Source organism: Falco cherrug, chromosome 13 (genome assembly GCF_023634085.1).
Source record: "Falco cherrug isolate bFalChe1 chromosome 13, bFalChe1.pri, whole genome shotgun sequence".
Taxonomy (NCBI): Eukaryota; Metazoa; Chordata; class Aves; order Falconiformes; family Falconidae; genus Falco; species Falco cherrug.
The window spans coordinates 25563421-25581206 of NC_073709.1; the positions used below are offsets into that span (position 1 = coordinate 25563421).

At 37.8% G+C, this 17786-nt stretch overlaps 1 protein-coding gene across 1 annotated transcript in view; it reads right to left on the reverse strand.

Annotated features, from left to right (window-relative positions):
• USH2A (usherin) overlaps window positions 1-17786 on the reverse strand; it is a 390339-nt gene that overhangs the window by 90276 nt on the left and 282277 nt on the right. Inside the window, exons 46-48 of the mRNA XM_055725922.1 lie at window positions 16796-16908; window positions 9768-9966; window positions 1643-1811 (exon numbers count right to left, since the gene is read on the reverse strand). Coding sequence (XP_055581897.1) covers window positions 1643-1811; window positions 9768-9966; window positions 16796-16908 — 481 coding nt within the window. The remainder of the gene's footprint in view (window positions 1-1642; window positions 1812-9767; window positions 9967-16795; window positions 16909-17786) is intronic.

A 17786-nucleotide genomic window follows, 5' to 3' on the forward strand; every position in this document is an offset into this window, starting at 1 on the left:
TTTCCTGTATAAATAACTTTATCAAATAAAGTCAATAATAAACAGAAAAAGATGAGAACAAATTTTTAGAGTATAATAGATATAACCTGTTTAGATACTTCATCATATTTTCCTGCATTCCTCGGGATCTAATTTAGTTGCTACACAGAGAAAGTATTAAAACACAGAATGTAGCTTACATCTATTGGAAATAAAACTGGGTTTTTTTTAAAAAACTATTAGACATAAGACACAAAGGATCAGTAACCTTCTCATTAACCTCTCAAAATGGGATCCATTCCAAGCTGGGCTCAAAAACGTTCTCTCTCTGAAAACAACCAAGCAGTCTTACCAGTTAATTGTTATCCTTATCAAAGAGTGACCCACATTAACATTTAGCTTGAGGTTATTAGCATATTTATAAAAATTAAAAAGAAAAAAGTGACCAACATTGTTCATGTTGCTGCCCTTTAGAGTACGGGAAAAGAGAATGCAGCAAGTATACTTTGAAAGAAAAAACATGTTCAAACATTTACCGTTTCATGCTTATGGACTGCTGACTGAACAAGAACTACTTTCAGACATAAGAATTTGTTTCACTGTGCTTTTCTTCCTTGATGTAAACAACATTAAGCTAGTTAACATAGACCACTGGATGGGGACAGAGGTCACAGTATAATCTCTCCATTTCAGCACATTGAGATTAATGAGGCCAGCAAAATACTCTTCTCTGGTCCTTCCATGTGATAGCATTTTTCTGATGACATCATGGAAAGCATTCTAACATTGTGATATATGAATTACTTTTCAAAGGATCAGAACTTGGGATATGCTGAATGTGTTGGCAAAAATTCAAGCATTTCTGAGCCTAGGGAATGTGTGCCAGCTCATGAGTAATGGAAGCATTTTAGCTCCTGACCTGACAATTGCCTACAAAGAGATATATGCTCTGAATGCTGCCCCCTGAAAGGGCTCTCCTCCCCCTTTTCCTCCCCTCTCCCTGTCAAAAACCCACCAACAACCTGGAAAACCAAACTCTGGACAATAGACAGAAGCACAGTTTTGGCAAACTTCCCAAGCAGTTCTGAGAATTAGAGTATGATCATCCTTAAGAAAAGGATAAATTTCCAGCAAACATAATATACGTGAGATGTGTACTTTGATCTCTAACTTTGGTAGAAACAAAAAGTAGACAATGGAGAAACAAGTAAAAGTGACGTAATCCATAAAATCCACCCCAAATGCTAAAAATTGTTCCACAAAAGACATGGCTAGGGAAAAATCACATGGGGTCAAGTCAAGCAGAGAACTAAACCACACCACTAAATTTCCTGATGGTGTTCCTATTAAGCAGAACTGCCCTCCCCATTATGCAGCACTTACTGCAATTAAGTATAGTTTGGCATAAATTAGTTCTCTGGGAAATGACCCAATCATCAGGTTTCATCAATTAAGCCTTTCTTGTATAAACACAGAACTGTGTTTAGAAGACAAAGTCAGTGCAATTCTCATTGTTTGTGCCACTGAACAGAAGCCTTGACGACACCTAGAAATCTTGATAAATCCCTCGTTTATTGCTATGTTTTCATTCTCCTTGGTTTAACAGCTATATAAACTTGGTTGGTTTGTTTCTTTGAAGCAGTGGAAAGGAGATGTCTCTTACCTACTAATACCCTAGTGTAATAACCACCACAGCACTGATGTTTTGGTTGCACAGCATGTATCTGACCACCACAGCAAACACCTGGTGAATTAAGAATAAATGGAATGTACTTGTCCTCGCAGCATTGGAAGCCAGGTTTATTGTCGTGCAGAATCCCATTACAACATACCTAGAAGTAGTTAAAAAAAAAATCAGTAAGGCAATATCTGTTAAACAGAACATAATGTGTTCTCTGGCAAAACAACGTATATGAAAATGTGTACAGCACATCCTAGCATGGATACCAATATGACTGCAGTCAAATAAAATGTAACTTGGCTAAAATCGTTTGCCCTCCAGCATTATCAGACTTCAATAAACTACTGTGTATCTGACAGAATGCTGCTATTTTGTGGCCTTTGATCATACTGCACCTTAATAAAATAGTCCATTAATATGAATAATCTTCATATACCTTGCAGGCTCTTTGAATCTCTCAATGTGGAGTAGATTGCAATACGTAGATATAATCTACCATCTTTTCTTTTCTCCCAAATTCTTATTTATTTATTTATTCATTTATGATGAAACATGTCATCTGAAACCCTTAAAACTAAACCCCAGTATTTCCCAATATGAGCTCTTGGGTTTTCCTTCACATAAAAATAAGTGGAATTTTCTTCTTATAGCACATGATCACTTATTTATGACCACAGTTCTTCAGACACTGTGATCTCAAGAGAATAGTATTTATATAAGGAGTTTTTTTTCAAAATAAAATTTACACGGAAATGAATTTTGAAAAGGCCTTTCTACTGTGGACTTCTTTCTAGGTGCTGTCGAGAAAATTATACGCTTGAACAATCAAATAATTATTTATACACTTACTCCTGTGTCGATGGAGTGGCACACTGTATACACAACAAATCATATAGAACAGTCAGTAGAATCATTGTAAAAATTGTAAGCTCAGAACATAGAGTCAGTGCAGCTGGTATTAGCCAGAAGGATGCCTCTTACAGCCAGACAGAAAACGCAGTTGGCAGTACAGCACACATCTCAGGGCAAAGCTGCTCCTTTGTTTTCCTTTGACATGGACCACTTCCACCCCTGACTTTAACAACATTCTCTATCAGGTTATCTTAACAGCAAAGAAAGAAAGTGTTCCTCTAGAAGGTTCTTTTGTTTACCTAGGTACTTTAATTACTAGCTAACAGAAAACTTTAAAGAAATGGGTATTAAAAGGCTCAGAACATGTAATTTGTATTAAATCTGTATATAAAAATTTTTACACAAATATATACATACATAAAAATATTATTACTTTTCTTAAGTCATGAAAAAAATATTTTTGATTTCAGAAAGATGATGCTTTGTTTTGTTCACTTTCAAATTGTTTTTACTCAATCATCCTTGGGAGTATTAGGTTAGGTTCTGAAGTTACAATCTGCAATACATAAACATGCGTAACCAAAAATTAACATGAGGTAGGGCAGAAGGTGTTCTTGTTTCCTTATTATATTTTGAGTTTTTATGACCTTAAATGCTTTGAATTGTCACACAGTTTTCTGTTTTTCCAGTACACTTTCTTATTCAGCATCTGTTTTAGACTACCAGCATAGTTGAATTTTGTCATTTTCTCTTCAGGAATTTTGAGTCTCTGTAGGTCCTATTATATTATTTTGCTGTCCACCTTGTCACTGGTAATATAATCCAATCTATGAATTTAATTAACCTACTGTTCTTTCTTCCAGATCATTAGTTAAGATGTCAAATAAAACTCTGCTTTACACCTCTTCTCTGCTTCCTATCTTTTGGATATTTTTTTATGACTGGCATGCACTCCAGGCTGTTTTTCTTCATATACAATTGGCTTCAAAGCAACCTAGAAGATTAGCTGGTCTCTCTGTATTTCCAAGTCATTTAAAAGCATTCTTAAAAACACCGAATTGAGTACTGTTCTGCCACTGTTCTCAGAATAGATCATATTTAGCAACAATTCTTGACACCTGTAAAAAATGGCCTCTGTCCCGCACTTTTTACTGCATCCTGAGCCTGAGACACCCAGAGCCAGTAAATGCTGTACCAGACTGCATGAAAGGAGGCCAAATACATATTCCTTGCACATTCTTGGTCCCTTTTTTTGTGCCTCTTGTGTCCTCCTCTGTGATGTGTCTAGCCCAATTTGTCATCTTCTTTTCATGGATTTCATTTGTCATCCCTATACCATTTCCTCCTTTTTGTTGATGCACACCACCCAAATTTCACCTGAACACAGTCTTACCATCTTCCAGATACAGAAAGTTGCACACCTTTGGCATCGTCCAGGCTCAAATGCTTGAGCAGCCATTTCACTTTCTGTGCAATGTTTCCAGTTTGAAGAAACGCCCCTTCTCTGGTGAAACTGCAGCAGAAGCAGCTGCTCCACGTACGTCACACAGACACCGGGAGGGCCTTGTTAGTACCAACTCTAAAGCATTCTGCTTGGGACGTTGTCACTGGTGTCTCCCCTTTTCCTCCGGAATTCCCTCAAAAAATTCTCAGCTGAACACTCAGCTATGTTACAATGGTTTCAGCAGCTACTTTTCCTTGTTAAAAATTATTTAGGATCCTCAGTATTTCTCAATACCCTATAGGCGGTTTCCGAAATGTGGTCCAGTCAGCTCTAAAGCACATTCAACCCCTCATATGGCATTACTGATTGATATAGTTGGTGCTATTATTATGTAGTGCCATAAAATCCTCTGCAGTCAGCTGTAAATTGTTAAATAACACTTTTTTGGCAGTCCTCTAAAGATAGTTCGTTTCTATTTGCATTGATATGCAGCCCAAAGATTCCGCATTATCAACCCATAAAATAAAATGCATTCAAGTAATGCTAAAATTATGTCATAGACAAAGAAGAAAAGCAGATGGATTGAAAGTTATAGTGGCAAAAGGTTATTATTATCTCATCCTCTTAGATCTAAAAGTGACAGCCCCAACTGGATGTTGTTACTATGTACATGCAAGTAGAAGCCTCAGAGCGATCAGATGCAGTGACACCAACGTTTTAGGCAGGTCGGAGATCTCACCCTCATACACAGGGCTGACCAGAAGATCCTTACTGCGTACGGAGATGATACAAGACGTTCATCCTTAGCTGTCATGGGAGCCCTTAAAAATATTGGTAGACTCACAAATCAATCCTGTAGTTATCCTTCCATCCAAGCCCACAGAGAGGCTTGGTCCAGGAGCACAGAGATTGGGAAGGGCTGGGTGTGAAGAAAGGCTTATTGTGATACCTGGGAAAGGCCTGGTCAGCCACGACACTAGCACAGAGTAACCAGACATCAAACCTGGCAGGCAGGATTACACAATATTTTCAAAACTTTAAAAAATACTCCAAACTTCTCTATGCAACTCTCTTTTAATTAAAGTTGTGTCATCCTTGATCCCACTGCTTGCTGAAGACTTTACTGAAGGATATTATCTGGCCTTATGGACACATGCCAGTTGAGCTAGGACTGATTTGCTCAAATAAACAGATGTGCTAGGCAGCCATGTTTATCCTTCTTGTCAAACGCTTCCTGCCAGAGCCACTTTGTGAAATAGCAATTCACAAAACACTCTAAGGAATTCCTATTAGCTACAGGAGTTCATTAAAAATTTCTGCCTGTGGAGCAAACACCAGAGTAATGATTGACCCATCATGTTCTCATGTGAGAGGGAATATTTTAAATTAGCAAGGCTCATTCTTTTTTACTTAAATTATCTTTGAATCTATATACACACCTTTTTTTGCCAAGTATACTTACTCACCCATTTCTTTTCTCAAACTGCTGTTCTCTTTTGGTAATCGGTATAGCCTTAGATCTAAAACCCGTAGCAGAAATTATTGTTATTCTCTTACAAATCACTATATATTATCTTACTAAGATGAGTTTCATTTCCTGTCTTTCAGGTGTGTTACAACACATACTATACACGATGTGTTATCTTTTTAAAGGTTCTCTAAGCCTGAAAGTACTTGAAAAGAATTTGCACAATATTGCTAGCATTAATAGTAGATTTTACATAAATATTGATGGAATATCCTTCACCAGTGTCAAGATGTGTTAGTTTTCACTCCTGAAAACATGCCTTTGAGGCTAGCTATCAAGCCACCGTTTTGCTCCTCCTGTCCTTAAAAAGAAGAGTCCTGCTGGTGTTTTTAACAAATGGCACATGTTAATTACAATGAGTAAAGGGGTAAGCCTGTATTTCCTAGTAATGTCAGAGTTATATTTGATTAGTTCATTAACTGCAGATTTATACAGCTTGTTGCTACTGAAAATAAAAAGTGCTGAAGCTGTATTAACACCTTCAGTCAGGACCCTTTTAGCTGTTCATACTCACGATCCATTGTGTACAGAAATTATTAGCCTTTATGTCGCTATGTTAATTACACTTTTACTGTACCTGTTTCATTATTTTCAGTGTTCACCTCAGGATGCCAGTAACAACAGAAGGACAGTTTGGTAGCATCCATAATACAGGAATGCCTTCCCCATCAGCACTGAGATTGTGCTTCCTGGTGGGCGAAGCTAGGGCATGTTCCCTTGTTAAGTGAAGTACATGCCTGAGAACTTGTGATATGTGCTCTGTGAGCTGATGTCTGTTTTGAGATTTCAAATATGGGCAGAGTTATGGCTCACACCTTACTGAAAACAGCTAGGAAAAGACTGTCAGTTTTGGCAGCTTGGAAACACCCAAGCAGCACAGCTCTGTTACTGTAAAAGGTACACAGGACATAAGGACCCTCCTGGCAGCTGACAAAATGCATCATGAGAGTGCATTCTCAGCTTTTTATGCAAAACTATACACAAAAAACCTTTCTAAATTCTTTCTGCACTCTAGAATTATAAATCCATCCAAGTCTGATTACAAACACCAAGGCAAGGATACCAGGCACAGCACTGTGTTGGCTTTGGTTAAAACAACAAAGATTTCTAACATCAAAGCAGAAAACCAGATAACAACTAGAAATAAGTAAGGATCTGATTATTTAGGATAGCAGGAATCTTGTTTGGTTTACATTAGGCTTAATATCAGGCCTACATGAGCCCATGAATGTGCATGTACACGCCCCTTGTAGTGAAAAGGTCATTTGCTCTTTTAGAGATTACCAAGACAGCTCTGAGCAAGCTGGTTTATTTACACAGCACAGTGCTGTGCAGAGCTGCTACCCCGGATCCCAAGCGCAGCGCGCACGTACCGGTGCAACCCTGCGCCAGGCTACTCAGCGCTGCCGTTCTGCTATAACTGCGCTGCCTTGGCTGGACCCCGCTCAGCCAAAGTTATCTGGCATCACTGCATCCTGCTCTGCTGCCCCCTAAAAACACACTTTTGTATTCCTATTACTGAAACACTTTGGTTCCTATGGATGGAGTGTATTATATTTGGGCGATCTCTTATGCAGATAAGAAATCATAACATATCCCTCTCTTTCTGCAGTGCCTTACAATAGCAAGCCAATGATGCCAAATGTAGCCCATAAATCCATAGGGAAATATTAATGAATAACCCAAGACTTATCTTCAAATTATTTTTGTATAAATGGCATCATTTTCCTCTCAATTTATACTCCTGGATTCAACAAAAGTGCAAGAGGGAAATTAGACCCATTATGTCTTGTATACAAGGTGCAATAAATGACCTGAGCAAAAGCGAGAACTCCACAACCTATTTGTCTATCAGAACTACATATATACAATCTGCCTGCTTTACTGACCAGTCTGTCAACAAATGAAGAAAAAAAACTTGTTTATTATACTGGATCTGAACATTACTTAAGCTGCTCTGTATTTAATTCTCAGTGGCACCTCTTCATGTTTGGCTGTACAATTAATGTATGGCGAACAGCAGCTGGCACTGTGACAACAGGCTTGTTTTTCAGAAAAAGTGTATGCTGGCCAGTGTTGCTGTCCTTTGCTGCTGTCCAGCAGACTGACAGATCAGAGGACCACATACACTAGCATAATGCTTCAGCGTTATAGCTGGCATAGACTGCCAGTGAATTCTAGAAAATTCTAGAAAAAAAATATAGAAAAGTGTCTTACGCTGTCCCTGTCACAGACTAAGAGAAACGTGGATGCGCCAGGGGCTCTGTAGATATCTCTTACAGACATTTTGGATGTCTAGTGTGGATACACACAGCAAACCAAGCAAAGCATTGGGAGGGGAATTTTAATCAATTCACCCACAAAAATTACTCCCATGTCATTTTATGTATGAGTGCTTCAGTTTCCTGTGGACCTTCCAGTCATTTATTCTATATCCATTACTTATCAAATAGCACCCACTCCTAACCGCAATCTCCGAGAATACAGAGAGACTATTATAAAAAAATAATGTAAAATTAATTAGAAAAAATTACAAAGTCAGGAAGCTATAAAAGGAAATGGACAGTCTCCAAGCTCAAAGTTACCATAAATGCACAAAGGCTGGAAAAATAATAATGGAGGCGAAAACTTATGAAATTAATATAATATAAATTTAACTCATACACATGCCAAGATCTATTAAAAAGTCTACCATGCCAAACCCCTGAAATAAGTACATCTACCTTTTAATACAAAGGACTGCCCATAATTAATTTGCAAGATTTCAGGAAAACATATGTTTAGCATAGTATTGCATTCAAGGGAACTCAAAAGCTAAAGCTGTGTTGGCTGGAATAATTTATATTTTGGTTTGAACCCCTCAAATAACTCACTCCCTTAATTACTGTCTTGTCTGACAGGGAAACTTGTGAATACATATTGTTTGCTTTAGTCATGGAACATGTGATGATGCCTTTGACAAATAGGGACACTATTTCATTACATTAAATCTTACTTTCAAACTAAGAGTTTTCTATCTCATTTGTCAATAAAAACCATTACAGACTCCCGCTATGCTATTGATTCTACTCCTAAACAGGAACTCATATGAAGATTAACCTGAAAATAGCCGTAATTTAAAAATCATCTGACAAATCACAATGGATCCTACTCAGAGCTGCTCATCATTGTCATGTAACAGCCACCCACTTGTAGCTGAATCTAAATAGATTTTCTGTACTGCTGAATCTGGTCATTAAGCATTTAGCCAAGGAAGAATTTAAGAGAGGAGAAAAAACCCCAGCAAATCATGTTAATAACCACTATTTGCCATGAGGCTTTGAGGAATGATTCCTTGCATAGAGAGGAGGTTTATAGTTTTACTGGGATTTTTGAAATTCTGCACACACATAGAAAATTTCCTGTGGCCTTTAAATGGTCCCATGCGATGGCTTTGTGCCAAAGGAGCCATAGGAACTGACGATGTGCTCCACAGATACCTGAATACCTGAGCTGACAAAGAATTCTCTCTGGTAGTTTACAATGTGTGGTCTAGGGCATGCAACTGAGCAAAACTGGTTGTTCCAAGTGGGATGCAAATATACATACAGAGATCTATATACATATATATCCATCTGGTACTGAGATTCTTCAAACTTCCATTACATGTGGCTTGCGAGATTTACTTTGAATCGGGTACAGCCTGGTTCCTTGGAATGAACACCTACACTATGCACGTGGAGCAAAGCTTTCTGAGGGTTTCTGAAGGGAAGAAACTTCAGATGTGTGCTTGTGAAGTGACGTGGTCCATGGAGTGGTTGGGATCCTACAGGTTCTGGCTTCCCTTCCTGTGCCAGGGATTTAGCCTTCATGTATTAAAATCACTTCTACCCCGAACCAACATCCAGTAAATGAAAACAATCTGGGGATTCACTTCAGAACTGCGCTATTGCTCTGCATCAAAGTGTAAATGCAAGACACATTCATAAATGTTCACCAATTCATTTATCCTGAAAGGAGAAATAAAGCCAACAATCACAGACTTAAGACAACAGAATCACTTTGTCATCCGCTGACTCACATACACCGCTCGAGAATTTTGCACAGCTATCCCTGTACTGAGCTCAAACATACATATTTGATCTTAAAGTTTCAAGATACATAACAGAGCCTTGGTTTTACAATGTCAAAAGAAGTAGAACCCTTCCCTTTCTCTGATAACTAAAGAGGTTTCGTTTACACACTTATTCCTAAAAGTATACTTTTTTTATTGCATTGCTAACTTAAAAATATTATACATGTACCTTTAATTCTGGATGATAACATGCTTCTCCACAGGTATTTTCGTGCTTTTTACATTCTAATGAGATGCACATTCTATTACTTTTGCTGCTTCTAGGAGCCTTTGATGGGGTACACCTCTGCCACCCCTTACGTAAGAGTTCATATCCCAGGATGATACCATTTGGCTGCCCTGGTGATGCCCAGTTGATCTGAAGAGATCTACAAAAAAGCAGAAAATTAACATCCATTAAACTATTGAAAGTATTTATGCTTCTATGGATACTTACATTAAAGGATTAGCATACATTGGTACTATTGTTCACTAGTTCACATGCAGTAAAATATTTTGAAGTGTCCAAAATTTCTTCCAACCGGTGAATTTCACAGCTGCTTTAATATCCAAAAGGTGTAAAAGTTTGAAGAAAGTGTCAATATGTGCTAATACTTTGGGAAAATAAATCACACGTGCAATTGAAGTTCTTAAGGTTGCTTTTTAAAAGACACCTCATTCATTGTTCGGGAAACTTATGTGTAATAAACTTTCTAGCATTTTACTCATTTCAGTGGTAGGAGAAAGGACTGAGCATGCCTTTCTGGTGCTACAGCGAAGGCGTACATGACCTACTGTCAGAGCTGGTGTGACTGTTCCATTCTGAGATAGGAACCTGGTAAAGGATGGGCAGCTGGGGGGCAAAAGACGAATCTCTGAGCTGTGAGCAGTGCAGCTTACTCACATTGTGCTCAGTTACCATTTAGAACAGATTTGTATTCAACTTGAGTTTTCTTTGTTTTCAAAAACATTATACAAAAAATGTATGTTGCTTTGAAATGTATTATTCTGCTCAGAATTAAAAGAACTCATCACAGCATCATTAAGCACTAGTTCTCTTTTGTGCTTAAGTATTTTCCTTGACATAAAATTAGAAGTAAAAAAAATGGTTTTATTACAAGTAAGACTCAAGACTTCCAACTCTGAGCACAAAAGTGTGACTGTAGCAGCCCACAGATGACTAAAACAAAAGCCTGTTGTTGATTTCCGGTTTCCTATCAGACCATCATCCATTTGAGGAGGAAAGTATCTTGAGGGGAAAATCATGTTAAACTGTAGAATGCATGTCATTACTAAAAACGTGCAGCTATTGGCTCCAAAATCTCACTTAATATTACAATTGAAAAAAAAAATATGCCACAAGGGACATTTGAAACAGAATTTGCTCTGGCTTTTATAGCGTACACATTTTACATTGGTATTCCAAATGAAAACATAATTTCTTGCATAATCACTCAGGATTGTTGCATAAGACACAAATTTCTTTCACTATGACTCTCTTTGGGTAGACAGAGATCCCAATGCTACATGTAGATCAATAGGAAGACTGACAACATTGCACAGTATATACTTAGGCTCCAAGTAACTCTTTTTAATCTCCACGTCCCATTTACACAGCCACTGCCAGAATGCCAGTGACATCATAAATTAGCATTAATTTAAAGTGAAAATGTTACAGTGAAACAGCAGCTGCTGAGATAAACTTTGACATCTTAACAGAATAAAAATAACTGAACTATTATTTCACTTCCTTGAGGTATAAACAGAAGAATACGCACAGCCATAAGCCTTTGCAGAACAGGAATTAATGTCACCTATGAGGGAATACCTTCATAGGTGACTTGTAGAGTCATCATTATAATTCCAAGGTCTTCATCTGAACCACAGATTTAATTCCATATTCCATACATGGCTATTTTGTATTCAAAACATATTCTACCATATGCACATGAACACACACTCATGCACATACACACATCTACATTTAAATAATGTTACAGGACCTAACTTAAAAATGTAAAAGTAGGAAAATATATTGTACAGACTTCAGAGAAAAGATAAAAAGAAAAGGAAAAGAAGGGTAGTACTTCAACCTTTATAAATGCCATTGTAACTCTCCTGGTCTTTGCACGGTATAGATCATAGGAGCGTTCCCAGTCATATTTTTGAATTATTTGCTTTGTGAAAGTTTCCTTCAGGCCCTCAAGGGTATATTTTCAAAGTATTTTGCCAGTTATTGCAGTTTGCAAGTCATATTTCTGTCTAAAATAATTTCAAATGGGGCCTAAGAATTGATGCAATGATTTGAACATTGTGCCTTTTCTGCAGAGCTCAGCATGTATTTATTTAGTTTAACGAGCAATCACTTTATTACTGATCAATTTCTAGGTAAGCATTTGGGAGGGACATAGCCTGGTATCACGTAAATTTGCAGCTGCACAAGAAAATAACGTGGCATGGGAGTTCACTGACCAGTGCCACCAAAAGGGTAAAGCTCCGTATGACCTTCCAATAATGACTCCCAGATAAGTAGACTCCTTCACAGTTTTATGAACGTTTCAGTTATGCCTACACCTTCTGATGTCTTCAGTCCATGGTGAATTCCAGTGGTTCAGAAAGCATCACTGCAAGAACAATGCACAGCTCGGTTTAAAAAAAAAAAAAAAAAAAAAGCAGGGTTTTCATGGGATTACAGAGGCTTTTTGACACCTCTCATCTGAAGAAATACCCTAGGCTGAGCTGAAAACTTTCTTGAGCGGGTGCAGATTTAATGGGACATGATGGGCGCTTTAGCACGCAGCCCAGCTTATCCCATGCAGTCCACTTGATACAGCTTCAGAAACATGGGGATGGAGCTGCCCACCCTCTCCTCATCTTCACCCCCTGTTACTCTCTCCCCAATAAACTAGAGCTGTGTCTGTGCTGGGAAGTGCCTGCAGCCTGAACCACAGAAGCAGACTTGCAAATTCTAGGCACGTGTGAATGCACAACACCTGGCGTGAGGAGTGTAATGTGTTTGCCCCAAGAAAACTTCAAGCATGTGCAAGTTATGATGGTTCAAAGGCTGGATGAGCCCCTTCTGCGACTGCTGCCAGTGTGGTAAAAGCACTGAAGGAGGCCTCCCCCCCCCCAAAAAAAAAAAAAAAAAAAAAAAGGCAGCTTAACCAGGCTCACAGAAACGAACTGGTTTAGACTACAAGGTCCATGAGACACTGCAGCACTTCCAGGAGATAAAAAACATTTCAAACTGCTTCACTCATGGTGCAACAGAGCAAACTGAAGTTCTTTGGGTCAAGCATGTGAAGACAATTCATTCCAAAATGTCCAGGTAGGAATATCTTTTTTAAATCCATGAAAAATATCAGTACTTCAGCGTTTTGCTATCACATCAGATACCTTTTGGTAAACCAGTCTTTAGAAAGGAAAATATCTTTTTTGCCTGCTTCAAGTGTCACCAGCTTCAAGTGTCCATGAGTCATGGAAAGAACTCCTGATATTTTCTCAACACAGTAGTGAAGGTTTAACCATGAAGATTAAAAATATAACAAGACCTCACTTTTGAATCTTTAGAATGAACATTGTGTTAGTCTCATCACATACAAGGGCTAAATTAAAAAAAAAATAATAATTCACATCAAACCTAAGATTCAATGACTTTACTTTCAGGAGCTGGAACTTAAAAAAAAAAAAATCACAGAAAAATCAAAAGATTCACCTGACATTCTGAAGATAGGGAGCACTGCTACGATTAAAGACCAGTGGAAAAAACACTTTCCTCATCAGGAGATCCCACATACTGAGCAACTGCTTCAGCATTATTGCACAAAGTACCTGCTGTATTGTGGACTGCAGTGCTAACATAATTAGAAAGGTGGTATGGCACAGTACAGAAATGTACTGATAAATGTACATTTAATATATTTTTTATATTTTTATATATATATAATAAAAGTGCTGATAAATAGCATTAAGCTTCTGTTGTTGCTACAAACTTCTTAGAGAAGTGCTTTGTTTTTCCCATTACTAAAGTAGGGAGAGCGATGAGGTTTCCTCCACAGGAAGACTGTCTGGGACACTTTAGAGAAAGTGCTACAAAACTCTACAAAACTAAGCATATGTAAGAAATCTTTGTGTTTTGCCTGTCCTCTGGAATTTTCTGGTTAGTTTGTCATAGGTTGACTTGATATGACTCCACAATAATCTTCCCCAGTATTTCATGTTTATTGGCATGTTTATTGACATAGTTATGAATCCCTCCTTTTTTTTTTTTTTTTTTTTTTTAAGGAAAATCAGACTTACTGGTCTTTAGTTCCCCAGATCCCCTCAGAGAAATTTGTGCTGCACTGTTTTTCATTCCTCCAGTACCAAGACCAATTTACACAGCATGGTAGATTGCCACTTTCATATTTGAGCTCCTTTAGAACTGTGCAAATGCTACCATCCCAAAAATTTATTGCTATATGTTTTATCCATTTGTTCTAAAATGTTTCTCACTAACATATTAATTTGAAAGAATTCCTCCAGCTCATTCACCCATAAACAGCATCTGATACAGAAACCTTCCGCAGCCCCATGATACTGAACATCACACCAAAGAATTCACCTAGTTTTTCAACCATGGTCTTACGTTCTTTGAGTTTTCTATTACACCCTGACCAGAGTTTTTTGTTCCCCCCAAGGTGCCTAAAGGGCCCTCTCTTTCTTCATGAAGCTAGGAAGGATTTTCAGAGCCATCAACCTTTACATTCAGCACTGAACAGAATTGCTGGCAGGCGTTCATCTGCATTGTGCCTCAGTTTTCTGAAAGGAACAAAGCTGCTACTAAGTATTGTTAACAGAAGAAACTAAGCATGCTGTATCACAAGGAAAAAGAGAAAGAAGAAAAGTATTTTCAAGGGGTATGAACTGTTTTCCAACACACCATGAGAATTTAATCCACTGTACAAACTTTCAGTCGGCATCCACATGCACACAGTACTCAGAGAATTTTCTAAACTGTGTAAGAAAATACAATCCTTCTCTATGGAGACAAAGCCTATCTAAGGTCCTAACTAAGGAAAAAAATATTAAAAAGCAGCACACCTGATTTAAGAGTATTTGCTTCTATCTAAACATGGCCAATGTGACCTCTCCACTTTCCCCCCCCAAAACCCAAACCCAGACAAGAAACATAACAAACCAGAACCTGACTTAGGACTTCAGGATTGGGTCCCATACTGTTTTCTATTTGATGTTTGGCATTATAAAATAATAATTCCAGGACTGCGACCTTTTGTGCCAAGTTTCAGCCTGAAGCTGAGTTATTAACTGTAAGGGGTAGAAAAGTAAGGTATTTATAATGGCTCTGGTGGTATAACCTTCATTAGAACAGTGCGGATGGAGCTGCTATCAGAAAGACTTCTAAGAAGTTGGTGGGTGAAATTATAATTTATGTCATGCAGCACCTTGAGGCAAATTTTAAAACAATTATTTGTGAATGCTGCAAAGACATTATCCTACAGCATTCTCATCAATAATACAGCCCCCCCCCAAACTGATTCAGAAGAGGGAAAACCGCCATGATTCCAATTAAAGACAATAAACTGCACAGTCTGTATTATATCTCAGATATCCCATGAGCCTATACTCTACAAATGCATTTTTTCTCTGTCTGATGACAGATATGTATTAAAACGTCCTCTTGTCTACACCAACTATTTTTTTCTGTTTCCCCAAGCTTTTCCTTTTATGGAGGATAAATAAGCAAAATTCATATTCAGCCCAGCACCTGCTGAAGCTGCCAGCTGTACTGTTTGTCATATTTCAATCAAAGCTGAAGCCAGCCAGTCATTTTTATACTGCACAATCCCTACATACTCGAGGACCAGAATTAATGAATTAGCTATTGATTAAATTCCACTCTAGCAAATCCACCGTGGCAAATAAATGAACTACCCGGGGCACGTGTAGGCCACGGCCAGACATGTCCGGGCAATCGATCAGTAGTTAGTATTCTTTTGGGATATAAGAACAGCTGATGATAATATGACATGTAGGAAAAGGCAGTGTAGAAACAGAGTCTGTTTCTGGCTGAGCAGATTATAAAGTAGGAAGGCATTTTTGATCCTTTTGCATTCATGTGTTATGACATATTTAGTCTATATATAATAGCAGAAACATGCACAAGTGTTTGCAGTACAGACAATACAGACAAAGGCATACATAAGTTAAAGCCAAGGGCAAAAGATGAGATTCTGAATTGAGTTCTTATCATCAAACAAGCTTTGACTATATCTGTATGTGTGACAGAAAAACAGCAAGCTTAATTTCACCCTTATACAGAGACAAATGCTGAATTCAAGCAAAATGTAGAAATGATAAAACAGCAAACCAAAGTCCTTAAGAGACTGGAGAAGCAAATCCATTCAGCTGGCCATTTCTGAAGGCTCAGATTGTTATTTTAAAAATAGATATTCTTTTTCTTTCTATAAAAGAAAGGCTGCTAATGAGCTTACTCCACCAGAAGTGCAATAAAATCTCACGAACAATAAGAGAAACACAGGAGGCTAACTGTTTTATTTTGTTGGTGTAATTCTGAAAAATGTGTTAGCAAGCTTAGTTTTAGTCTGTCTTTGGAAGATATTAACTTCCAAAGAATCACTGCACATGTTACTGTTTGGCTTCTTCTAAGGACTGCAGATCTGATGATCCCTTTACAATTAAGAAGTTTGCCCATGCCTGTGGGTGTAGTGGATAGGCAGATTGCAAACACTGGTTCAAGGAGACATAGACATGCATACCTCCTCCTAAAGCAGCTTACTAATTCCTACTGTTGTGATAGGTGACTCTTTTTTTACCTGCAATTATTCTAAGTTTCCATTATCAGCATCACATTTCTCCCTGAGCATTAATCTTCCTCCTCTTAACTGACAGCAAAATGTGATAATTTTCATTCCTCTGCACTTCTTCTCTTAACTACTTCCACTTATGCTTTATTTATTATCACAGCACAGCGATACCCAAATGGGTATGTACAACCAACCAAGGGTGAGATTTCTTCAATTGCACTTTTGGCCAAAAACTCCAAGCCCCAAAACAACAACCATGAAAAATGCTTTCAAAGTGTATACTGGATTCTTTTTTGCACCTTATTCATTTGAGAGAAGACAACCTTACATTCTGGTCCCCATTCCAGCTACAAATCGCTCTGACATACGAAAGCCACCTACAGCATAGTACCTTGAGCCAATTACATGAATAACGGGTGCTGACAGCTGCTTCGGCTCATCTTCCACAGTTGTAATCTGGGTCCCATTGCTTCTCACACAGGCGTACACCGTGCAGGCTTCAATCTGATGAAGAACATGAATTTCACATACTTAGCTGCAGAAGTTATTCAGCTCGGCTACTTGTTTAGACTTCTCTCTTCACCCAGGATTTTATTCTTTTCTATTCAACAGATTTCACGCAGCCAGGAAAATACTGCAGCTTTGAGATAAGTATATCTACCAGAGATATACTGTGCTGTATCACGCTTTCCCACACCATTTAAAAAAAAAAAAACAAAAACGGGATACATGCAGCCCTCTGGCATTAATTGTTGTTCTCTATTAAATTATCACCAAATGAGTTGCAGTGAATTAGTTTTTCTGCACGTTTACGTAGAATCTGGTGCACAACACCGAAAAAAAATGTACTTTGATTCAGGCCTTGAATAAGTTTCCTACACCTACCATATATTCTGACATAAATAAGGATACTTTTTCCTTAATATTTTCTATTACTTCATATCTGTTCTGGAAAATTAAAAGTGAAAAATGTAAACAGGAATCATACAGTTTGTTATGAAAAATACCACAGAAATAAAAACTTATTCCTTCAAATTTTGGGATTAAACTAAGCAGGGGCACAGTGAAATAGCTAGTAAAGGATGGTAACATTGGTTTTTTATTGTCAAAAGAGAAGCTACTCAAAATAAACAAACACAAAAAATGAAAGATAATGCAGTAAGATTACCAGTAAGATGCACATGCATCCGAGGTAATATTGTTTCCAGGACAAGAAGAAAAAGAATCAAAAGAAAAAAATAATTAAACTCAGCTGATTTTGGTTTTACCTATTACACCGGAGTCCGGTATAAAGACTAGGGAAGCAGAAGAGAAGAATAATTAACATCTCAAGCAACAGTAGCTGGCTATGGTAAATTAATAAAGAGGGTCTATAAGTGAGG